Raw genomic sequence first — 25,480 nt, forward strand, 5'->3', positions numbered from 1 at the left:
ACCACGATGTCCTTCAACAGATGAATGAATAAAGAAAATGTGGGGATCCCTGGGTGGCGCAGCGGTTTGGCGCCTGCCTTTGGCCCAGGGCGCGATCCTGGAGACCCGGGATCGAATCCCACGTCGGGCTCCCGGTGCATGGAGCCTGCTTCTCCCTTTGCCTGTGTCTCTGCCTCTCTCTCTCTCTCTCTCTGTGTGACTATCATAAATAAATGAAAATTAAAAAAAAAAAAAAAGAAAAAGAAAATGTGGTGTGTATATATACAATGGAATATTACTCAGCCATCAGAAAGGTCAAATACCCACCATTTGCTTTGACAAATGCATGGAACTGGAGGGTATTATGCTGAGTGATATAATCAGAGAAGGACAATCATCATATGGTTTCTCTCATACGTGGAATATAAAAAATAGTGAAAGAGATTATAAGAGAAAGGAGGGGAACTGAGTGGGAAAATCAGAGAGGGAGAAAAACCTTGAGAGACTCCTAACTCAAAAGAGAGAGAGAGACTCCTAACTCTGGGAAACAAAGAGTTGTGAAAGGGGAGGTGTGGGGGGGGGGGGGGATGGAGTAACTGGGTGATGGGCACTGAGTAGGGTACTTAATGGGATGAGCACTGGGTGTTATACTATATGTTGGCAAATCAAACTTAAATAAAAACAAATGTAAGAGAAAAAGGAATTAAATCACTATAATACTGTTTCTATAAGAAAATGTCTTCTGATTCTCAAACTACTTACTAAAAAGTTTTTAAAGACAACCCATTCTTTCTATAAAACAAGGACTGAATATAAGAATACATAAACTAAATCAAAAGTAACTTCACATTACAAGGATTCTATGTTCACAAAAAAGATACATTAAAAAAAATCTCTTTAAATTCTAAAGCAAGGGGATCCCTGGGTGGCTCAGTGGTTTAGTGTCTGCCTTCTAGCCAGGGTGTGATCCTGGAGACCCGGGATCGAGTCCCACATCAGGCTCCCTGCATGGAGCCTGCTTCTCCCTCTGCCTGTGTCTCTGCCTCTCTCTCTCTCTCTCTCTGTCTCTCATGAATGAATAAATAAAATCTTTTTTAAAAATAAATAAATAAATAAATAAATAAATTCTAAAGCAAGGGGCAGCCCAGGTGGCTCAGCGGTTTAGCGCTGCCTTTAGCCCAGGGTATGATACTGGAGCCCCAGGATCGAGTCCCACGTCTGGCTCCCTGCATGGAGCCTGCTTCTCCCTCTGCCTGTGTCTCTGCCTCTCTTTCTGTGTGTCTCTTATGAATGAATAAATACATAAAATCTTTAAAAAAAAAATTTCTAAAGCAAGGTCTAAGTGCCATAGTCCCACACTAGCCTTTAAAATATGATTTCATGGCAGCCCGGGTGGCTCAGCGGTTTAGCGCTGCCTTTAGCCCAGGATGTGATCCTGGAGACCTGGGATCAAGTCCCATGTCCGGCTCCCTATGTGAAGCCTGCTTCTCCCTCTGCCTCTCTCTCTGTGTCTCTCATGAATAAATAAATAAAATCTTTTAAAAATAAATAAATAAATAAATAAATAAATAAATAAATAAATAAATATGATTTCAGGGACACCTGGGTGGCACAGTCAGTTAAGCATCCAACTCTTGTTTTCTGCTTGGGGTTATGAGACTGATCCCCCATATCAGGCTCCACATTCAACACCAGCACTCAGTTTTTCTCTCCCTCTCCTTTAGCTCCTGCCCACCTTCACCCATGTTCTCTTGCTAATAAATAAATTTTTAAAAAAATATTTCATCTTCATCAAATTTACAAATATAAAAGCTAAAAGCTCACTTCAAGTATGAATTTTAAAGTATCTCCTCTAAAAAATTTATCAAAATAGGGATGCCTGGCTGCCTCAGACGGTATGAGGAACATGTGGCTCTTGATGGTGGGGTCACGAGTTTGAGCCCTGCATTGTGTAGAAAGATTACTTAAATACGGGCAGCCCCAGGTGGCTCAGTGGTTTAGCGCCGGTTTAGAGCCACCTTCAGCCCAGGGCATGATCCTAGAGTCCCAGGATCGAGTCCCACATCAGACTCCCGGCATGGAGCCTACTTCTCCCTCTGCCTGTGTCTCTGCCTGTGTGTGTGTGTGTGTGTCATGAATAAATAAGATCATAAATAAATAAATAAATAAATAGGGGTGTGTGTGTGTAATATATATACATATTACTTAAACTTTTTAAAAAAAAGACTAAAGGCACCTGGGTGACCCAGTAGGTTAAGCATCTGCCTTCAGCTCAGGTCATGATCTCAGGGTTAGCTGGGAGTCTGCTTCTCCCTCCTGGCTCACTCTGTGTGTGCCTGTGCTCTCTTTCTAGCTCTCTCTCTCTCAAATAAATAAATAAAATCTTTAAAAAAAAATAAGTCTTTAAAAAATTTATCAAAGATATGCAAGTAAAAAATGGGAAGAAAATGTTTCCGTCCTATAGTAAAGCTGAAAGCACATAATTTTTAGAAGGAAAAAATACATGGTGTGTTTCAAGAATCAGCATCTACAATGATGTACAAATGAGCAGGCACGCCTGTGCTGACACTGCAGCTCTCAGGCTGTCAGGGTCTGGAGAACAACACATCCATACCAGAAGAGCTGGTAAAAATGAGAACCTAGGCCTGGGCTCGGTGTTTGGCCACTATGACTTTTAGGTTCTAAGATATTGTGTTTTGTTTTCTTAAACGCTTTTTTATATGGTCAGAATCCAAGAGAGAAGGGCAAGATCAATGAGCTTATGATGGATCTTTAGTTTATACTGACACCTTGAGGGAAAACAGCCAAATTTCTAATTGCTAGAATTTCTATAAATTTACAAACGTATGGATTTGATATTTTAAGTCTTACTGGAATATACATTGTTTTGTTTCCATTAGTCAGCCTTGAGTTCCATGCCTTTATCCTTATCCACTAGCACTTAAATACCTGCTCAGTGCAATCTTTAAATAACAAATTGTTTCTGTTTTTTATTTATTTTTTTAAGATTTTATTTATTCATGAGAGAGAGAGAGAGAGAGAGAGAGAGAGAGAGAGGCAGAGACACAGGCAGAGGGAGCAGGCTCCATGCAGAGAGCCAGACATGGGACTTGATCCTGGGTCTCCAGGATCATGCCCTGGGCTGAAGGCGGCGCTAAACCGCTGAGCCACCTGGGCTGCCCTGTTTCTATTTTTTAATATGTCATGCACAATAATAAATATGGGTACCAGTGTTTGTTAGCTTTTTCTAGTTGTATTTTTTTTTATAAATAATATCAGTTCACTAGCCAAAAAGAATACTACTTTGGTTACAGAGAAAAGTTAATTATAAACAAAACTTAAGTCACTTCTTCCAAAAGTACACTCACAAAATAGGAGTCGAGTGATACCTGCGGTCTTACATGTGACAGCATTATAAGTATTAAAAATTAAAATTCACATATATGTATATAAACATAATATCTATATCTCTGCAATTATCAGATGTAAAGTAATAATTCCACTAAGGCAATAAAAAAGAAAGCTAAAAATCTTAATAAAATGAAAGGTCATCTATTTTACATCCCATGTTAAAAGTCTAAAACATTTAAAACTGGGGGATTCCTGGGTGGCTCAGCGGTTTAGTGCCTGCCTTCAGCCCAGGGTATGATCCTGGAGACCCGGGTTTGAGTCCCAAGCCAGGCACCCTGCGTGGAGCCTGATTCTCCCTCTAAAAAGTGTCTCTGCCTCTCTCTCTCTCTCTCTCTGTCTCTTATGAATAAAATCTTTAAAAAAATAAAAATAAAATAAAACATTTATAATTGTCTTCCTTTAATCCTTAGAAATTAAAAAGACTACATATATACAAGAAAGGAAATGGCTCTAAAGCTAATTAGAGCTTACTGATAGGAGTTAATTCAGAGTAAGACAAAGAAAATAACATTTTTTAAAAGCCTATGTAGTTGTAGCAAAACAAATAGTATCTTTATTCAGCTCATGTAATTCCTGATGACAGTCTTCTTTGCTTAATGTTTGTTGGTATATGTGGCATGTTATTAGACCTGAAATGGAAAATAATTTACAGGAGGTCATGTTTTACGTCTGGGCTTCAGCTCATGCTCTCCACCAGGCTGGAGCACCCTCCATTTCACTTGCCATGGGACTTACCACCTTCTTAACCCTTAGTTCTTTGCTTAACTGTCTCAGCCTCTGACCACTCAATCCAGTTATTTTTCCATCACAGAAAGCTTATTTTCCCCCCCATATCACTTTCCTCAATGTAAATTATACCTATAGTTGCCTAATTAATTTATTTGTTTATGGTCTATCTTTTCCCCAAGACTTTAACTTCCCAGACAGCAAGTGTCTTGGTCAGTGCTATATTCCCAGCAGGAAGCATACGACCTAGCACACAGTATGTGCCAGTTTTTTTTAAACAAATAAGTCAATGAGAGCTGCCTGGGTAGCACAGTGGGTTAAGTGTCTAACTCTTGGTTTCGGCTCAGGTCATGATCTCAGGGCTGTGAGATGAGTTATGCAGTCAGCAGGGAGTCTACCTGAATATCCTCTGCCCTTCCCTTCACTTGCAAGCATATGGGCCACCCCCCTCAAATAAATAAATAAATCTGAAAAAAAGAATTCTCTCTCTCCCTCTCTCTGGCCCTCCTCCTACCCACCTCCTGCACTCGAAAGAAAGAAAGAAAAAGAAAGAAAGAAAGAAAGAAAGAAAGAAAGAAAGAAAGAAAGAAAGAAAGAAAGAAAGACCAACTAATCACTCTACATGGCTCCCATTTATGATAAAAACTGACATAAAGAGCTGTCTTTAAAATGAGACATCCAAATATACTTTTATATGCCTATATGAGGAATAGAAATTTTGAACTTAGAAAGCTATAATCCTATTCCATGACACTGCTGTCCCCCTGGCCTTGTACGTGTCCTTCAAGTGCTTCACCAGAGCACACTTTTGTCCACCATTTACCCTGATAAATATTATTTCCATCTCCTAAACTCCATTCCCTAAAAACAGTCTTTAAATCACAGATCTCTTTAATTGCTTTAAAAAAAAGGTTTCAGGGGTATCTCATTTTTAATGACAGTATTTTCTAACAGCCAGATGTAGTTAAACACTAAAATTCCCCAATCATCTTTCCACTTGTTGGCCAGAGACTGCTAACAAGAATTAGGAACAGAAGACCTGAGAAGAAGCAAGGTTCCTGGGATGGGACCAAGATGGGTTACAGAAAAAGGCCAGGAGATTCCATTATCCCACCTAACCAGCCTTGCTTTCTTGGCTAATGCCCAAAGATTTTCCCATTTTAACACAGAACACTTACTGGCCAGATTGAGTTAAAGTCTTTCCAAAGAGATCCACTGAAATAGTCTTACCTCTGTTTCTGTGAGAAGTGTTTTTAGTCTTGTCAAATCTTTTGTTACCATCCCATTCTGAAAAGAGTAGATGAAAAAAGTAAAACTCAGTATATCAGTTCTTTGTTATGGGGGCGTAACTTAATTGCTCCACTATTTCTAAGGTTTATCTGTAAAAAGACAATGTTATCCTCATCTCCCATCCCACTACCATTCCTGGTGATGATAAAGCTAACTATCTAAAAGCAAAGTTAAAAAAGTAAACAGGACAAAATATACAGTGTAACCTAAAGCACTTTATTCACCTTGTTTAAGAGTTTAAAATCAATTCAATAAAATATTCACAATAGATCTCACTGAAAAGCAAGATAGGATATGCAAAGAGAAAAATAAACCTGAACGTTTTTGAGCTTTTCTCTCCCCTAAAACTAATGGACTTATATTTACAAAATGGTGAATTCAATCAGTTACCCATGACTCAGATTCACAAAAAATAACCATTGCACTTTATTTTTTTTTGACCATTGCACTTTAAAGACAGCTCATTAATAAAGACAGCTGAAGGAAAACAGGCAAAATATTCACGCTTTTAAAATTCAAATTTCACTTGAGATTTAAAAGCAAATACTTCTTCCTAGTTTTAAATTTTTTTTTTTAAATTTTTTATTTATTTATGATAGGCACACAGTGAGAGAGAGAGAGAGGCAGAGACATAGGCAGAGGGAGAAGCAGGCTCCATGCACCGGAAGCCCGACGTGGGATTCGATCCCGGGTCTCCAGGATCGCGCCCTGGGCCAAAGGCAGGCGCCAAACCGCTGCGCCACCCAGGGATCCCTTCTTCCTAGTTTTAAATTCAAAAACCCAACAAGTGAAACTGTGTAATATACTTAATTTATACAGAAAACTTCCTTAAGGATAGAATTATCTTAATAATTAATAATAATAATAAATAATGAGACATACTCTTTATCATCTATTTAGAAATAAATAGTTATGCAATTTTGCTGTATTAGTAATACAGTTTGGCTTTATATTCACTTGTAAATTTAGTGAAATCAAAGATCAATGTTTAAAAAAAAAAAAAAAGATCAATGTTAAACCGGGGCACCTGGTGGCACAATCAGTTAAGTGCCGACTCAGTTTCAGCTCAGATGATGATCTCAGGATCATGAGATCAAGCATGGTGTGGGACTCTGTGCACAGAGAGGAGTCTACTTAAGAGTCTCTCTGGGACGCCTGAGTGGCTCAGTGGTTGAGCATCTGCCTTCAGCTCAGGGCGTGATCCTGGAGTCCTGGGATCGAGTCCCACATGGGGCTCCCTGCATGGAGCCTGCTTCTCCCTCTGCTTATGTCTCTGCCTCTCTCTGTGTGTTTCTCATGAATGAATAAATAAAATATTTAAAAAAAAAAAAAAAGAGTCTCTCTTTTCTCTCCCTCTGACCCCCCTGCTTTCTCTATCTTTAAAATAATAAATCTTTTTTAAAAAACCATAATGTTAAACCAATTAAATAATTCACTGTACAGTAATCCCTCAGAAAATAACTAAATTATCCCCTGAGGTGGGTCATTACATTATCCTCAGCAATATATCAAGTACTTTCTTTTTTTTCTTAAGTATTTTCCTAATTTCTTTTTTTCCCCAACCAAATATATTTATTTTCAGTGAAAAGATAACTTTGCTCCAGATTTTCACAGTTTACATTGATTCAGAAGACTTAGTGAGGTACAGGGAATTCATGCTGTGTAGCAAGTATATAGATAGTTTCTGCCTTTCACTGTTTTCCATTGATTCCTCAGAAATAGCCACAAATTTTGTAACAGTAACCAACTGGTGAAAAAAAGTTTTAACATCTTTTTCTTTTCATTTTTATAGACTGCCAACTCTAAAAGGTCCAAAATGTAGTCCCTCAATTAACTCAACCTAAAAAAAAACAAAAACTCTAGAAAATTAAATGCTACATAAAAAAACGTATCCCAGGGCAGCCCCAGTGGCGCAGCAGTTTGGCGCCGCCTGCAGCCTGCGGTGTGATCCTGGGGACCCATGATCAAGTCCCACATCGGGCTCCCTGCATGGAGCCTGCTTCTCCCTCTGCCTGTGTCTCTGCCTCTCTCTCTCTCTCTCTCTCTGTCTCTATGAATAAATAAAATCTTTAAAAAAAAAATTCATTTAGAACTAGGTCATTCTGTCAGAGTGGTCAGAGTGGAGTGTTAATTCAAACATATAACATCTTCAAAAACAAAAGTAATTATTAGTTTACATAACTTTAAACATTTTACAAAATAAATCCAACTTAAGAACTCTATAAAATCATACGTCCACAAGAGCATTTTAAAATCCAAAACTAGAGGGCAGCCCGGCTGGCTCAGCAGTTTAGCGCCACCTTCAGCCCAGGGCGTGATCCTGGGGACCCGGGATCAAGTCCCACGTCGAGCTCCCTGCATGGGGGCCCGCTTCTCCCTCTGCCTCTCTTTCTCTCTGTGTGTCTCTCATGAATAAATAAATAAAATCTGGGATCCCTGGGTGGCGCAGCGGTTTGGCGCCTGCCTTTGGCCCAGGGCGCGATCCTGGAGACCTGGGATCGAATCCCACATCGGGCTCCCGGTGCATGGAGCCTGCTTCTCCCTCTGCCTCTCTCTCTCTCTCTCTCTCTCTGTGACTATCATAAATAAATTTAAAAAAAAAATTTTTTTTAATAATAATAAATAAATAAATAAATAAAATCTTTTTTTTAAAAAATCCAAAACTAGGGGTGCCTGGGTGGCTCAGTGGGTTAAGTGTCCACCTTTGGCTCAGGTAATGATCCCAGGGTTCTGGGATTGAGCCCCACATCGGGCTCCTTCTCCCTCTGCTCTTCCCTCCTGCTCCCTTCCTGCGTGCTCCCTCTCTCTCTTTCTCCCTCTCACATGCTTGCTCGCTCCCTCTCTCTCAAATAAATAAAAAACAATAAATAGATAAACAAACCCCCAAAATAAGGGGTGCACCTGGCTGGCTCAGGTAGTAGAGCACATAACTCTTGATCTCAGGATTGTGAGTTCAAGCCCCACACTGGGCCTAGAGCTTGCTTAAAAAAATAAAATAAATAAATAAAACCCAAAAATATTCCTAGGTTCCATTAAATTATATCTTTAAAGAAAATCATTTACTTATCCTATACTTTCAAAATATTAAAAAGTACCTGCTATTCTTATATATATTATCACAAACCGTAAGAATCCCATGATTAAACATCAGTTTATTGAAGAAAAATGAGTATCTAAAGATCCTCGTGAACTTTGATTTCTAATAGGAAGTAAGAAGAAAAACGCACACTTAATTACTTTTCCCTCACAACATGTTTAAGGAGTTCAATGAATGAATCCATTTTCAGACATTTAGAATTAGAGCTCATCAACGTACCAGGGACTCTCCTGTCAGTGACTTGGCAAGAATGTTGGACACAGGTTGGAGTTTTCCTTTCAGCTGCATGCAGCAAAGCACTGCCTGAAAGGCCCCATCTCCCTTGGCCAGGCCTTCTCCCAGCACTGTGAGGAAAGAATAGCCAGCATTAATCACATAACATTCAATGCACATTTTTCTTGATTATAACATTAGCACACTAGCACAAGGATGACTTCTTAAACACTAAAACAACTTCAGGTACTAGTGAAAAGCAGTGATGTTTCAATTCTAAGAAATACATAAAGACAAGAGAAAACTTGGGGCAATCCACATATCTAACCCACTACAGCCTAAAGCCGGGTAGGATCACATACATCAAAGTCACAGGAAGAAGAGTTCAGCTTAAAGCTCTCTCTCTGGTGAAAAATACCATTCAGCTTATGAGTCCTAGGTAAATGAGGGCTATTAAACGACAAAAATATTCTCTGAATAAAGCTTCCACATTTTTAACAGTGACACAAGAGACCTAGTGCCATTAAAATACATAAGAATAAAACTGCAGATCTCAGCATGTGGTATTCCTAGGCAGTTAAGAATTAGCTTTTATAAAAACCAGCAAGATTAACTAAGAACCTAATTGTCACATGGCCACAGAGAATGCTAATCTAATTGTTTGCAAGTGTTTACAGATTTAATACAATCACAAGAGCACATATTTCTAACAATACAAAATATACTCATTTTTATGCCATGTCATTTGAGATGATTTCTCCCAGCAACTGCTAATGGCTCAACTAGTAAAACAATCTGTATCTTTCTCTTCACTGCTAAGTCCAAGATTCTATTTTTAGTTTGTACACACTTCAGCTTCCTTTGCAAGAAAATAATTTGCTAAAAGAAAATATTTTGGAAATTGCATTTGTTCCTAATTATTTCGAAGGAAACGTTTAACTATCAGTATATATACTGCATATTTAAAGTCCACTGGGTCTATTCATATTTATTTTGGTTGTACTGAACATATCCTTTCGTTATGTTCAATTTTTCCTTTACACAAATAACATTACAAGAACACTAATAAAATTCTACATTTAAAATTCCCCATAAGTTCATCACTCAACTAAACAGACTGTCTTCACTTATTAATGTTCTCTTACAATATTTACATAATTTTTACATGATTGTAACTGATAAAATATAATAGTTTGTATTCTGCTTTATTTTCCCTCAGCCCATTCAACATCTTCCATGGTTCCCTGAGTGTTTGTTTATCATATTATTGCCCATATGGCGTTCCATCAAGTAGATACATCAACTTATTTAACTACTCCCTGGTTCCAGAACAATCCCAATTTTTAACTATTGAAACTAACAATGCAATAATTATCTTTATGTATATATCCTTTATTGAAGCAGATTACTAAATTGAAAGTTGCAGTCTCTGTATTTAAAAAGGTTTTTATTTAGCTTGTGCCAACTTGTTGTCTCACTCCATCCACATTTACAGATCTACTTGACTATCCCTGGACAATTCCAGTAAGTGATTAACTCCAAAAAATTATCATTAAGAATGCCTTGAACAAAAAAAAAAAAAAAAAAAAGAATGTCTTGAACAGGGGCAGCCCTGGTGGCACAGCGGTTTAGCGCTGCCTGCAGCCCAGGGCCTGATCCTAGAGACCCGGGATTGAGTCCCACGTCGGGGTCCCTGCGTAGAGCCTGCTTCTCCCTCTGCCTCTCTTGCTCGCTCCGTATCTCTCATGAATAAATAAAATAAAATCTTAAAAAAAAAAAAAGAATGTCTTGAACATCTTACAAAATTCCCCAGTAAGCCCACATCTCCCTCAGTTTTTACTATCCCTAAAACTATTCAAATATGACCTTTGGCAAGTCACTTTATCTCTCTGGCCCTCAGTGTGGTCATCCGTAAAACAGAAACATATAAATTTGTTGTAAGGATCAAATAATAAAATGCTTTGAAAAAGAAACGATCGTCCTACTTAAAGCTGAACTACTTTATTCACAAAGTCTACTTCCTCCCCTGTAAAATGGAGGTAACAGAAACTACCTAATAGGGTTGTAGTAAAGATCAACTGTGTTAATTAATGTAAAGTATCTAGCAGAGTCTCCTCCTAAGAGTTCCCTAGATGTTACCTTTTCCTTCTAAAAACTATACAGCAGTATTGAGAATTGCTAAGGAAATATCCTAATTCCTTTTCAGTAATTGAAATACTAAGAAATTGGTTGTCAAGTGTTAAAGAATGTTTCAGGGAAACAAAAAAAATCTAAGAATATTTCAACCTCAAGTGATTATGTCATGTTTAAAGAGTATTAAATCACATGATAGTTTACACAAACACCTTTCACAGATCTTTGGTTTTGTACAAAATTGACGAATTTTATTTTGCAAAAGTCCTTGCATTACATTTATGTTTGAAGGCCTCAATATTTGTCAAAATTCTGTTTCCTTTTTTCCCTCTCTTTATTTTTTTTAATCTTTTTTTTTAAGATTTTATTTATTCATTCATGAAAAACATAGAGAGAGGGGCAGAGACATAGGCAGAGGGAGAAGCAGGCTCTCTGTAGGAAGCCCGATGCAGGACTCGATCCCAGGACTCCAGGATCACGCCCTGAGCCAAAGGCAGCACTCAACCACTGAGCCACGCAGGCATCCCTCTCTCCCTTTTTTTTTTTTTTTTAAAGAGTCTTTTTTTTTTTTTAATTTTTATTTATTTATGATAGTCACAGAGAGAGAGAGAGGCAGAGACATAGGCAGAGGGAGAAGCAGGCTCCATGCACCGGGAGCCCGATGTTGGATTTGATCCCGAGTCTCCAGGATCGCGCCCTGGGCCAAAGGCAGGTGCCAAACCGCTGCACCACCCAGGGATCCCCACTTCTCTCCCTTCTTTAGACAAGAATCAATACTGATAATACTTTTTGCCAACTGTTGCCCTAAAATACAATTCAGTTTGTCTTGTAGGATCCCATATGAAGAACTATCACAAAAAAATAGTGAACAATTATAGATAAAAAGCTCTCCTGCTATTTTGTCATATAACAAAATTAAATTGTGGTATTGCCAGCCTGGTCCCTTATTATCTGTAGTATCTTGAAAAAGCTTGAAAGAAAATACAGTACAGCCTTGTGTATTATTAAAATTGCCTTAGCTATAATAATTGAACTTGCCAAAAGAGAGGACAATATAATCTAATGTTTGAGCAACTGTAAAAATGTTACAATGCCTTGCAGAAAAATTCTCTTCCCACCAACTATCTGTGAGATTTTACTGTGAGCACACAACTATTCCCAAACTGAACTGCTCCTTCCTGTCTACTAGGAGTTAGTAAGGAGGAGACCCAATACCTTACCTCTGCTGCTATATTCAGGTCTCTCTGTCCCTTCTCATTCTCTAGTCTTTTTTTTTTTTTTTTTAAGATTTTATTTATTTATTCATGAGAGACACAGAGAGGGAGAAAGGCAGAGACACAGGCGGAGGGAGAAGCAGGCTCCATGTAGGTAGCCTGACATAGGACTCAATCCTGGGTCTCCAGGATCATGCCCTGGGCTGAAGGGAGCACTAAAACACTGAGCCACCCAGGCTGCTCTCATTCTCTAGTCTTTGTAATATGTCTTATTTGAAATGTTTTAGGCTAGAGACTAAGTAATATTAAAGGAATATTCATTCAACCGTTTCAACAAAATAGCCTCTCTTAGGCTATCAAAAAAAAAAAAAAAAAAACAATCAACAGTTAAAATATAATTCCCCTGGGCCAAAAAAAATAAAATAAAATAAAAAAATAATTCCCCTGGGCCGCCTGGGTGGCTCAGCAGTTAAGCATCTGCCTTCGCCTCAGGGTGTGATCCCAGGGTCCGGGATCAAGTACCATATCCCTGCATCGGGCTCCTTGCGAGGAGCCTGCTTCTCCCTCTGCCAGTGTCTCTGCCTTTCTCTCTCCCTCTCTCTCTCATGAATAAATAAATAAAAATTTTAAAAAATATATGTAATTCCCCTTACTTGTAAAGAATTACATGCAACGAGAAAAGTGATTAAAAATAAGCCTTAAACACAGTATATGTTGAGTATGACTGTAGTTTTTCAGTCACATCATTATATTACGTTATTTTTTTCACCAAGCCCTTGGTTATTTCTAAAATCTTTCATTGAAAAGCTAGGCTGGGTCGCCTGGGTGGTTTGGTCGATTAGGTGTATAACTCTTGGTTTTGGCTCCGGTCATGAGCACACAAGTAGGGGGCGCTGCAAGGAGAGGGAGAAGTTGACTCCTGGCTGAGCAGAGAGCCCTATGTAGGCCTCCATCCCAGGACCCTGGGATCATGACCTGAGCCAAAGGCAGATATTTAACGAACTGAGTCACCCAGGCACCTCAAGTTTCATTCTTTTGCATGCAGTTCTCCAGTTTTCCCAGCACCATTTATTGAAGAGACTTTTCCCCATTGGATATTCTTCCCTCCTTTGTCATAGATTGAAAATTTTGGAAAAATACCTTGATTAGGCTTAGCTTTTCTTTCCCTCTTTTTTTTTTAAAAGGTATTTTTCCAAAACTAGGGGTGCGTGGGTGGCTCAGTGAGTTCTGGGATTGAGCCTCACGTTGGGCTCCCTGCTCAGCAGGGAGTCGGCTTCTCCCTCTCCCTGCTGCACCCCCTATTTGTGTGTACTCTTATTCTGTTTCTCTGTTTCAAATAAATAAATAAAATCTTAAAAAAAAAAAAAGGATGAAACTGGACCACTTTCACACACTATATGCAAAAATAAGCTCAAAATGGATTAAATACCTAAAAGTAAGACCTGAAGCCATAAAACTCTTGGAAGAAAACAAAGGCAGTAATCTCTTTGACATCAGCCTCAGCAGCATTTTTCTAGATATGTCTCCTCAGGCAAGGGAAACAAAAGCAAAAATAAACTACTAGGACTACACCAAAATAAAAAGCTTTTGAACAGCAAGGGAAACCATCAACAAAATGAAAAGGCAACCTACTGAATGGCAAAACATATTTGCATATAATACATCCAAAAAGGGGTTGACACCCAAAATATAAAAAGAACTTATACAACTCAACACCAAGAAAATAAACAACCTGATTAAAAAATGGGCAAAGAACCTGAGTAGGCATTCTACCAAAGAAGACATAAAGATGGGCAATAGATACATGAAAAGGTGTTAAACATCACTATCATCAGGAAATGCAAATTGAAACTGCAATGAAATATCACCTCATACCTGTCAGAATGCCTATAATCAAAAAGAAAAAAAAATACTAAGTGTTGTGAGGATGTGGAGAAAAATGAACCCTTCTGCACTATTGGTAGAAATGCAAATTAGGTGCAGCCACTGTGGGAAACAGTGTGGAAGTTCCTCAAAAAATTAAAAATAGAAATACCATACAATCCAGTAATTCCATTACTGGCTATTTACCCAACGAAAACAAAAACATTAATTTAAAAAAAATATATGCACTTTTATGTTTATTGCAGCAGTGTTTACAACAGCCAAGATATAGAAGCAACCCAAGTGTGCACTGATGAATAAATAGATTAAGAAGATGCAGTACGGGGGTTCCTGGGTGGCTCACTCAGTTAAGTGTCTGACTCTTAGGTTTCGGCTCAGGTCCTGATTTCAGGGTCATTGAGACCATGTCAGGATTCTTTCCCTCTTTCTCTCCTGCCCCTCTCTCTATTCTCCTTTGAGTGCCCATGCACATGCACACTGTAAAATAAATAATTTTTAAAAATCTTTTTTTTTTAAGATTTTATTTATTTATTATTCATAGACACAGAGAGAGAGAGGCAGAGACACAGGCAGAGGGAGAAGCAGGCTCCATGCAGGGAGCCCAACGTGGGACTCAATCCTGGGTCTCCAGGATCACACCCCAGGCTGCAGGCAGCTCCAAACCGCTGCGCCACCGGGGCTGCCCTAAACATCTTTTTTTTAAAAAGAAGATGCAGAACACTGCAGGCACACACAAATATATGCACACTATAGAATGTTACTCAGCAATGAAAAAGAATGAGATCTTGCCATTTGTGACAACATGGATAGACCTAGACAGTATCAGTAAGTGAAATGAATCAGATAAAGATAAATACCATATGATTTCACTTAAATGTGGAATTTAAAAAACTAAACAAATTTAAAAGACAGAAACAGAACCATAAATACAGAGCACAGACTGATGATGGTGGCGGGGAGGGGACGACAGGTGAAGGGAGTGATAAGAGAGTGATCTATACTACAGCTTTCCAGTTATGGAATGAGTAAGTCAGGAGGATGAAAGAAAGGTACAGCATAGGGAAATAGGGAATAGTCAATGGAACTGTAACAGCATTGTATGGTGACAGATGATGGCTATACTTGTGGTAAACACAGCAACATAACCTATAGACCTGTTGAAGCACTATGCTATACACACCTGAAACTAATCTAACACTGTGTCAGCCATACATCAATTAAAAACAAATTAATGATTGGTCACCTGGCTGGCTCAATTGGTAGAGCATGCAAATCTTGATCTCAGAGTTTTGAGTTTGAGCTCCACTCTAGGTATAAATATTACTTTAAAAAAAAAATAACAGGGATCCCTGGGTGGCGCAGTGGTTTGGCGCCTGCCTTTGGCCCAGGGCGCGATCCTGGAGACCCGGGATCGAATCCCACATCGGGCTCCTGGTGCGTGGAGCCTGCTTCTCCCTCTGCCTGTGTCTCTGCCTCTCTCTCTTTCTCTCTGTGTGACTATCATAAATAAATAAAAATTAAAAAAATAAATAAATAAATAACATTCTCAGCTAGGGTTTAAAAATCTGGCCACCTTAGGAAAAATATTCATTGATGTTTATGATGATTGAGTTTGATCTATGTATTACATGTAGCATAATACTCCTTTAGTTGATATTTTCTTTTTATTTCACTTTTGCCATTTTTCTCATTCTATTTTGGTATTTTTAAGTCTTAATTTTAATTCCAGTTAAACTTATGTTCCGAAAATGAAAACAGACTTGCCCACCTCATTTACCCAGTGTTCACAAGTGTGACAACTCTATCTACAACACAACACCAAACTCAGAACTAAGGTCCATGAACATAGAGCCTATATATAGTTAATTTTTAAGAGGCCCTCAGTCCTTACTTAGATTCTATTCACTCTTTTTGAAGTAAAATTCCAACTTTAAATTTTATTATTCTAATTAGTTCCTGGCTTGAAGAAAATCAGCCATAAAAAACATTTTGGGGATAACCAAAAAATCTGATTATATTTTTTTAAAGATTTATTTATTTATTTATTCATGATAGACAGACGGGGGGGAGGGGCAGAGACACAGGAGGAGGGAGAAGCAGGCTCCATGCCGGGAGCCCAACGTGGGACTCGATCCTGAGACTCCAGGATCGCACCCTGGGCCAAAGGCAGGTGCTAAACCACTGAGCCACCCAGGCATCCCCAAAAAATCTGATTATAGACTGGACTTTAGGTAATATTAGGGAATCACGGTCAATCTTATTTGGTTCATAATAAAACTGTTGTTATACAATTATGGCCTTATTTTTTGGAGATGTGTACTAATGTATTTAGGAGGTAAATAACATGATGTCTGTCATTGTTTTCAAATATTTCAGAAAAAAAGGGAATATGATAATGTTACACTCTAAGTTTTGAGAATATGGATGTTTATTAAACTTCTATTTTCCAGGAACCTGGGTGGCCCAGTTGGTTGAGCATCTGCCTTTGGCTCGAATATCATGATCCCAGGGTCCCAGGATCAAGTCCCACATCAGGCTCCCTGCTCAGTGGGGAGTCTGCTTCTCTCTCTGCCCTTCCCCCCTGCTGTGATCTCTCTCTCTCTCTCTCTAATAAATAAATAAAATCTTTAAAAAATAGATAAATAAACTTCCATTTTCTTACAGGAAAATATTTTAATTTCTTCATTACAAAAAAACAACTAATGTTTTTTAATTCTGTAACAAACATTGCCTGTCAGATTTCCTAACCCTGCCCGACAAAGTGAAATCTGAAAGTCAGAAGCAGCAAATGGAAAAGAGGTGGAAGGTAGTTACAAGGAGACATGTTGAGAGTTGCAAGGAATGCAAACTGACAGCCTGACAGTAAGGGAACAGACGTCAAAACAATATGGTATAAAAAAGGGAAGCGTAAGGTTAGGGCCAGTAGGAGAGGAGCTTTTCCACAGCTCTCCAGCATTACAAAACAGGGTCATTATTAACAGACTGAAATTCTTGACTTGCTTTGTATTACTAACCCACTGCCTAATCATGGTATTTTATCTTATATAACATTTCCAAAAGTTGAAAAGAAAAAAAAAATTCACCTAAGAACAGAACCTACAACTAGCAATACCATACATATAAACTTAGCCAATATTACCAAATATCTATTTCAAATAAACAACTTCATATACGCTGCTTTTTCACTCAGGTGATAAGCATTTTCCAAGTTCTTCCATATCACATAAATGGTAACAAGGAATGCACTGAATTTAATTAGAGAACTCCTCCCATACTGGAAGCTAAATGATTTTTCACTTTTATACACAGCGCTTCATTGAACACCATTGCACATACAATTTCTTCCTTCTTTTGGATTATTTACTTGGGATAGCATCCCAGAAATAAGATTAGTGGGTCAAAGGGTATAAATGTATTACCAAGCTGCATTCTCCCTCACACTCCACTAACACAAGAGTGTACTTATTGCATTACAACTTTATCCTGATGTTGGTTAAACTTTTTTCCCCCAACATTACAGAGGTATAATTGGTATAAAAAAAAAAAAAAAGCACACAATGTATAAATTTGGTAAGTCTGTGTATATATTTATACACACACACCCATGTCACTGTCAGCAAGATATAGCTAATAAACATATCCATTACCTCCAAAAGTTTCCTGGTTAAACATTTACTTTAATAATTCAGTAGTTGTAAAATAGTATCTAACTTTAAAATGCTAAGTAAGACAACAGAATAATGCAACACTTTCCATATGCTCCTTCACTAGCAGCGTTTACCCATCTGTGACTTTTCACAAGTCATTTAACCTTCTGGGACTTTGTATGTCTCCAAAATGAGAAAACTGTACCAATCTCACTAATACTCAGGGGAGTGAAAATTAAACAAAGAGGATCTGTTTCTCTCACATGAGATTGGCAAAATGTCAAGACTGACAGGTTCCAATGCTACTAAGATTACAGCATAGGCATTCTCATGTATTGCTGTAGAAGTGTGTGCATCGGAAACAAATCTGACAGTGTTCCATTAAAACTATAAGCATATAATTTTAACCCAGATATCCATTTTTTTGAAGATTTTATTTATTCATGAGGGACAAAGAGAGAGAAGCAAAGAGACAGAGGGAGAAGCAGGCTTGCTGCGGGGAGCCCGATGCGGGACCTGATCCCAGGACCCCGGAATCACGACCTGAGCCATAGGCAGACGCTCAACCACTGAGCCAGCCAGGTGCCCCAGATATCCAATTATTTTTTTTTAAGATTTTATTTATTTATTCATGAGAGACAGAGAGAGAGAGAGAGAGAGAGGCAGAGATACAGGCAGAGGGAGAAGCAAGCTCCATCCAGGGAGCCCGATGTGGGACTTGATCCCCAGATTCTAGGATCGTGCCTTGGGCCCAAGGCAGGTGCTCAACTGCTGAGCCACCCAGGCATCCCACCAGATATTCAATTTTTAAAACTCCTTTACCCATGGGCACCTGGGTGACACAGTCAGTTAAGTGTCTGACTTCATTTCAGCTCAAGTCGTGATCCCAGGGTGATAAGATTGGCCCACGCCTAGTTCGCCTAGTTCGTCACTCAGCAGGGGGTCTGCTTAAGATTCTCTCTCCCTCTTCCTGTCCTTGCCCCTCCCTCACTCTCTCTTACTCTCTCTAAAAATCAGTAAGTTTTTAAAAAAAAAAAAGAAAACAAAACAGGGGTGCCCAGGTGGCTCAGTTAGTTAAGTGTCTGCCTCTGGCTCAGGTCAAGATCCCAGGGTCCCATGGAGCTCCTTGCTCAGCGGCTAGCCTGCTTCTCCCTCTCCCTCTGCTGCTCCCCCTGCTTGAGCTCTCTCTGTGTCGAATAAACAAAATCTTTTAAAAATAAATAAAAATAAAATAAAACCTTTTAAAAATAAGTAATTTCTAAAAATTAAATAAAACTCCTTCACCTAGACATCCAACTTTTAAGAATATACTACAGAAACAAACATTGAGAATAAATTTTAATTTTTTTATTTATTTATGATAGTCACACACACAGAGAGAGAGAGAGAGAGGCAGAGACATAGGCAGAGGGAGAAGCAGGCTCCATGCACCGGGAGCCCGACGTGGGAGTCGATCCCGGGTCTCCAGGAGTGCACCGTGGGTCAAAGGCAGGCGCCAAACCGCTGCGCCACCCAGGGATCCCCAAGAATAAATTTTTATTACAAGATGGATTATAATTGACAAACTAGAAAACTATAACCACCCGATGCCCATCAATGGGAGAATTTTTAAGTAAATATGAAATACAGTATGGAATATTAAGCAGTAATTGGAACTGGTGGAACTTAGAAAGATATCCATGATCTGTTGGTATATAAGAAATCTGTTAGTCACATAAATCCTTCTTAATTTTTATTTTTTTTTTTATTTATTTATTCATGAAAGACACGGAGAGAGAGAGAGAGACAGGCAGAGGGAGAAGCAGGCTCCATGCAGGGAGCCCGACGTGGGACTCGATCCCAGGTCTCCAGGATCACGCCCTGGGCTGCAGGCGGCGCTAACCCGCTGAGCCACCCAGGCTGCCCCCTTCTTAATTTTTAAAGGAAAACCCCAATCTACATATGATAAGCATCTGTGTTAGTCACTATAAAGAAAGGCACCAAAGATACAACAAACTAGCAACAATGACTTCTTCAGATGAGGTAAAAAGGGGAAACCATTCCCTTCTTCATATTCCCCTATATCATTTGACTTACTTATTTTGGCTTGTTGGTAATTTTAAATGTCCACAGATAGAAAAGATTTTATTTAAGGAGGTTCACATTCTTCAGTGAATGGTTAAATTAGGTCCATTATGCCACAGGAATAAGACGATTTTGTAAGGTTTACAACAAAAACCATTAATACTTCTAAAAGTTTTGATACAAAGGTGTAATAAATAAGGTTAACTTCTGTTTAACACTTCAGCACCCCTTTCCCAAATTCTGGATAAATGAAACATTATATTATTTAAATCACTGAGCTGTGCCAAAGATCCCACCAAAAGTGTGTGAGAATGCACGCTGAACCCCCTCACCCAATCACTCCTAGATTCATTCCAGTGAACTCGCAGCAATCATGAAGAAAAGGATTCCTATTCTATAAGTACCCAAGGAGCAAGAATCTTCTTAATTAATTTCTCGCCCAAAGAAAACAGGAAAAGGCACGAAGCAGCACCCCAGACAATCTTTCCTCTCTAAGGGAAATCTATACTGAAAGGAAAACACATTTTAGGAGGGACAGGCAAGCATTTCAATCCTTCCAAGCTTAACATTTAATCACTGTGTGTTACAATTCTTAAATTTTGGTTCTTACTGACTGAAAATATTCACACAAATTTGAAAAGGACACTATCAATGTTCTCCATCTGTGACTAGGAACAATATTCAAGTGTACACTCATCAGGACAGGTAAGCTGTCATCCAAATTAGTTACCAGTCACCACAGTAAGGTAGAGTTTTTAATCTCTCTTGAAATTAGCATATAAAAAACATAATCTTAAACATTGCTAAATTAAATAACCCAGTATTTTCAAAACAGAAAACAATACCATTTTTAAACATACCATGCCTACAATCTTCATCAGCTTGCCCATAGTTTTTCTGCAAAATAAAAAATACAAGATAAAAGTAAGTAGTTCTAGGGCTGCTTAAAACAGATTTTATTAAATTTTAAAAAAAGGTTCAGCTTTGCTTCAAACTTTAATTATTAATGCTTCAAATATAATATTCACAGAGCAAAACTAATTCATGTATGCTCTGAGGATTACATAGTACTCTACAAATAAACATTACAATGTACTTCTCTGTCCATTTACTTGCTCCTACTTCTCACTTTCTCTAGCTCCAAATCACCAGAACCTCCTCCTTCATGATCGCCCTCAGCTAACGACTTCACTGAGAAAACCAAAACCTTGAGAAAAGAATTTCTGTGGACTGTCATACCATGTCTACCTGCTTCCCAGCACACTTGGCTTTCCACCTGTCGGGCTCTCTGCGTGGAGCCTGCTTCTCTCTCTGCCTATGTCTCTGCCTCTCTCTGTGTGTGTCTCTAATGCATAAATAAATAAAATCTTTAAAAATTAAAATTAAAATAAAAAAAATAAAAAATCCCTCTCTTGGAGCACCTAGATGACTCAGTCAGTTAAGCATCTGCCTTCAGCTCAGGTCATGATCCTGGGGTCCTGGGACTGAGTCCCGCATCGGGCTCCCTGCTCAACAGGGAGTCTACTTCTCCCTCTGCCCCTCCACCAGCTCATGCTTTCCCTCGCTCGTTCTCCCTCTCTCAAATAAATAAATAAAATCTTTTTTTCTTAAGATTTTATTTATTCATGAGAGACAGAGAGAGAGAGAGAGGAAGAGACACAGGCAGAGGGTGAAGCAGACTCCATGCAGGGAGCTCAATGTGGGACTCAATCCCGGGTCTCCAGGATTACGCCCTGGGCCAAAGGCAGGCGCTAAACACTGAGCCACCCAGGGATCCCCCAATAAATAAAATCTTTAAAAAAAAATCCTTCTCAGGGATCCCTGGGTGGCTCAGCGGGTTCAGCGCCTGCCTTTGGCTCAGGGTGTGATCTGGAGTCCCGGGGTCAAGTCCCATGTCGGGCTCCCTGCATGGAGCCTGCTTCTCCCTCTGCCTGTGTCTCTGCCTCTCTCTCTCTTTCTCTTATGTCTATCATGAAAAAATAAGTAAACTCTTTTAAAAAAAGAAATCCTTCTCTTGACTTCACTTCTCCCATCAGCTACCACTCCCACTTTTTTGTGCTTCTTTGGGACAAAACTCAAGAACTGTCTATACTTGTGAATTTCAATTCCTTCCCCATGACTCTCCTTTTTTTTTTTTTTTTTAAAGGTTTTATTTTATTTTTTAAGATTTTATTTATTTATTCATAGACACAGAGAGAGAGAGGCAGAGACACAGGCAGAGGGAGAAGCAGGCTCCATGCAGGGAGCCCGATGTGGGACTCGATCCTGGGTCTCCAGGATCACACCCCAGGCTGCAGGCAGCGCCAAACCGCTGTGCCACCAGGGCTGCCCCCCATGACTCTCCTTAGTCAGATGTTCACCTTTATCTCCATGGAAGCTGTTCTCACGGAGGTCTCCAATGACCTGTACAGTATCCAGGTAGACACACACTACATTTCCATATTCCCATTCAGATACACTGTCACATCCCAGTCAACTCACAACTGTCACTACTCAGTGCACAGCAACTGACGCTGCTAAACACTCCTTCACTTGGATCCACTTTCCTCACCTGGCTGCCCATACGCAGCCCTCCCTTGGCTTTCCCTTCCATCAAGGGTTACTCCAGGCTGCTCTTCTGGTCCTTCCTCTTCTCCCCAGCCTCCTAACACCGTATTCCCATAATCCTCAGTCCCTTCCTCTTCTCTACGTACACTCATTTCTTTGGTGATCTGACCCAGGCTCAAGACTTTACAGATATATCACTTATGGGCCATCAACTCTTGCGTCAGTATCTCTGACCCAGACCTCTCTTCCAAACTGCACACCTGCATATTTGACTGCTTACTCAGCATCTCGAGATGGGTATCTAAATGACATCTCAGACTCAGTATGTCCAAAACTGAACTCCGATCTTCCCCCACAAAACCTGCTCCCCCATCCACAGCCTTGTCATCTCAGTTAAAGGAAACTCCACTTTCCAATTGCTCAGACAAAACAATATTGAAGTAAGGAATCTGTGACTACTCCCTCTTTCTTCCTCTCTGCATTCATGTGTTAGGAAATCTTACTAGTTAGTTCTACCTTCAACTTAGAATCAGAACCAAACCACTTCTCACTCTCTCCACTACCACCATTTTGTCTGAGACATTATCATCTCTGGCTTGGATTATTCCAATAGCCTCCAAACTAGTCCCCCGCCTCTATACTTACTCCTCTATAGCCTATTTTCAACTCAAAAGCCAAAGAATTCCTGCCAAATCAGATCATGCCATTCCTTTGCCCAAAATCCCACAAGAGCTCCCCATCTTAAGTAGAAGAAAAATAGGCCCTTACAGGGACCTAGAGGGCCATAGGATCTAGCCATTATCCTCCCCCAGGACACTGGCCTCTTAGCTATTTCTCAAACATGCCACAACACTGGCCTCAAACATGCCAGGTAGGCTTCTGCCTCAGGGTCTTTGCACTGACTGTTTCCACTGCCTGTAATGCTCTTCCTCTAGATTTTGACATGGCTTACTCCCTTACCTCCTTCATATCACCTGTTCAGTGAAGTCAGTCTTGACCACTCAATTCAAAACTACAACCACGTCCTTAACCCCAGTATCTTCAACCTCCCTTGCCCTGACTTTTTTTTTTCTAACAGTCTAAAGCGTCTACCTATGTATAAGACCAATTATTTATTGTCTGTCCCCTACTAGAAAAAAATACCATGAAGCTTTTTCTTTTTCACCAATGTATACCAAGTACCTAGGCCAGTGTCCAGCACATAATATATACTAAATATTTGCTGAATGAGTGACTAACCCAAAATGCTATATATTAGTACAAGTTTAAAGGCTTAAAAACAGTTGTTACAATCAAACATATTCAGTAATCACTAACCACATCACTCCTCTCGTCAGCCCAGAATTATGTGATTATGACCAACAACTGTCCCCACTCAATGAAAAAGTCCATTTTACATGGTTCAGCAATGGGTTTTCAACAGTATTTACTCACCAGTTGCAAAAATGAGGCAATTCTGTAAAGAAGACTCTCAATTTTGATGCTTTCTATCTCCAGTGGACATGGCCCTGTGAAATCGGCCATGGAGTACTGGCCAAGAGAAAGGAGGGCCTCTGTGCAATGCTTGAGGGTCATTTCATAGTCCTGCCTCTTAAGTGATTCACACGCTTGTTCACATGACTTCTCAGCTCTTCTGTCTTCCATGACTCAGGGACAAAAATCCTAAAGACAGGAAGAAAGAACAAATCAGAGAAGGTTTTAAAATCTTACTAAACTCTAGCCTAATTCCTACTCAGCTGGATTAATTATCTATCTGAATAGTGACTCTCAACCAGACTTCTGATCAAGGTTGCAGCTGAGCAGTGGCTACTGATGCTACAAAATCTGTTTTTCTTTTATAGTTTATGAAGTCTTACTAAGATCCAAGCAAAATGTCAACCCTAAGTCAGTATCATACAAACAACACATCAAATGTATAAATGAGGCAAATGTATGAATGAAACATGACTTTGAATATGGCAGAGTAACAAACAGTGAAAGCTTCTTTTTTAAAAAACCAGAAGGTACAGAAATGTTTCATATCCAAACTTCCCAATTTCAGTCTTGTAATTCAGTGACTGTGACTGCAGAGAATCAAAATCTATGCCATGCAGGATTTTTTCCCACCAACATAAAAAACTGACTAAAATCCAAGTTTGAACTGCCTAATAATTCAACAAAGATTTCCCGAGGCTGGGGCCTGTGCTAGCAGCACTAAAGTCAAAGACAGAGCATGGCAACACTGCTTTCAAGAAACTCCGATTCTAACAAGAGCAGCAAAGCACAAATGAACAGTTACAAAGACTTATTCCATCTGCCGAAAGGCATGAGCTGGCCTCAAAAGGTGAACAGAAGTTCACCATGCAGAGATGATAGGGAGAGCATATGTGGGCTTTTGAGAGAGAAGAGTTCAAGTGAACTCACTGAGGAGAAACTATGTGACTTCAATTCCAGCTGTGTCAGGGGAAGAGGAGGAGATACGAATGGCCTCATGTGCCACAAGAAGTGAGAGCTTCACTCCACAGACAATGAGCCATGACAGATTTTAAATTAGGAAGGAATCTGGGGCACCTGAGTGACACATTTGGTTAAGCATCCGACTCTTGGGTTTCTGCTTAGGTTGTTAGGCATCTGCCTTCAGCTGAGGGCAGGATCCTGGAGTTCTGGGATCGAATCCCACATCAGGCTCGACGTGGGGAGCCTGCTTCTCCCTCTGCCTATGTTTCTGCCTCTCTCTCTGTGTCTCTCATGAATAAATAAATAAAATCCTAAAAAAATAAAATTAAAATTAAAATTAAAAAATTAAGAAAGTAAGGAATCTCTTGTTCAGAAGTCCTGTGGAGTACTGGTTGGTGAGAGGCGGGCATTGCCATTAATAAGATACCACTACCGCAGCCCAAGGAAGAGGTACTGAGAATTCAATCACAGCTTCTCCCCAGCTAGCTCACTCACTTATCAAGAGCACAAAGCCTGGGCAGAGAAGACCTAAAATCCTCTGACCTGACAATCATAATCCTGCTTCAGAGGATCACTCTTGCTGACTTCTAGTCACCAGCTCCATCAAGCTGGAGACTGCTTTTCATGCCTGCTCCTACCTTACTCACTCTCCTGCTCCTCCCTACCTTCCAACTTAGCAACTGGCTCCAGATATTTATCTGGCCCTCTCGCCTCTTTCCAGCCCACACTCCTGCCTGGCCCCTCCAGCTTTGAGGACAAACTGGCCCATGCTCTTCCAGCTGGTCTTTAGCCATGTGCTGCCTATGCGCTGCAGTAAAAACTGAGGGCAGACACCTGTG

General features: G+C 39.6%; 1 protein-coding gene across 5 annotated transcripts in view; it reads right to left on the bottom strand.

Moving 5' to 3' along the window:
* The window catches only part of HELZ (helicase with zinc finger), a 166,032-nt gene that overhangs the window by 114,238 nt on the left and 26,314 nt on the right, over positions 1–25,480 (bottom strand). For all 5 annotated transcript variants that reach the window (XM_025436755.3, XM_025436751.3, XM_025436752.3 and 2 more), the window contains 4 exons: positions 23,640–23,867; positions 20,519–20,555; positions 8,723–8,847; positions 5,347–5,403 (listed from right to left, as the gene is read on the bottom strand). In XM_025436755.3, coding sequence (XP_025292540.1) covers positions 5,347–5,403; positions 8,723–8,847; positions 20,519–20,555; positions 23,640–23,849 — 429 coding nt within the window. In that variant the 5' untranslated portion in view covers positions 23,850–23,867. The remainder of the gene's footprint in view (positions 1–5,346; positions 5,404–8,722; positions 8,848–20,518; positions 20,556–23,639; positions 23,868–25,480) is intronic.

Source organism: Canis lupus, chromosome 9, assembly GCF_003254725.2.
Source record: "Canis lupus dingo isolate Sandy chromosome 9, ASM325472v2, whole genome shotgun sequence".
NCBI lineage: Eukaryota > Metazoa > Chordata > Mammalia > Carnivora > Canidae > Canis > Canis lupus.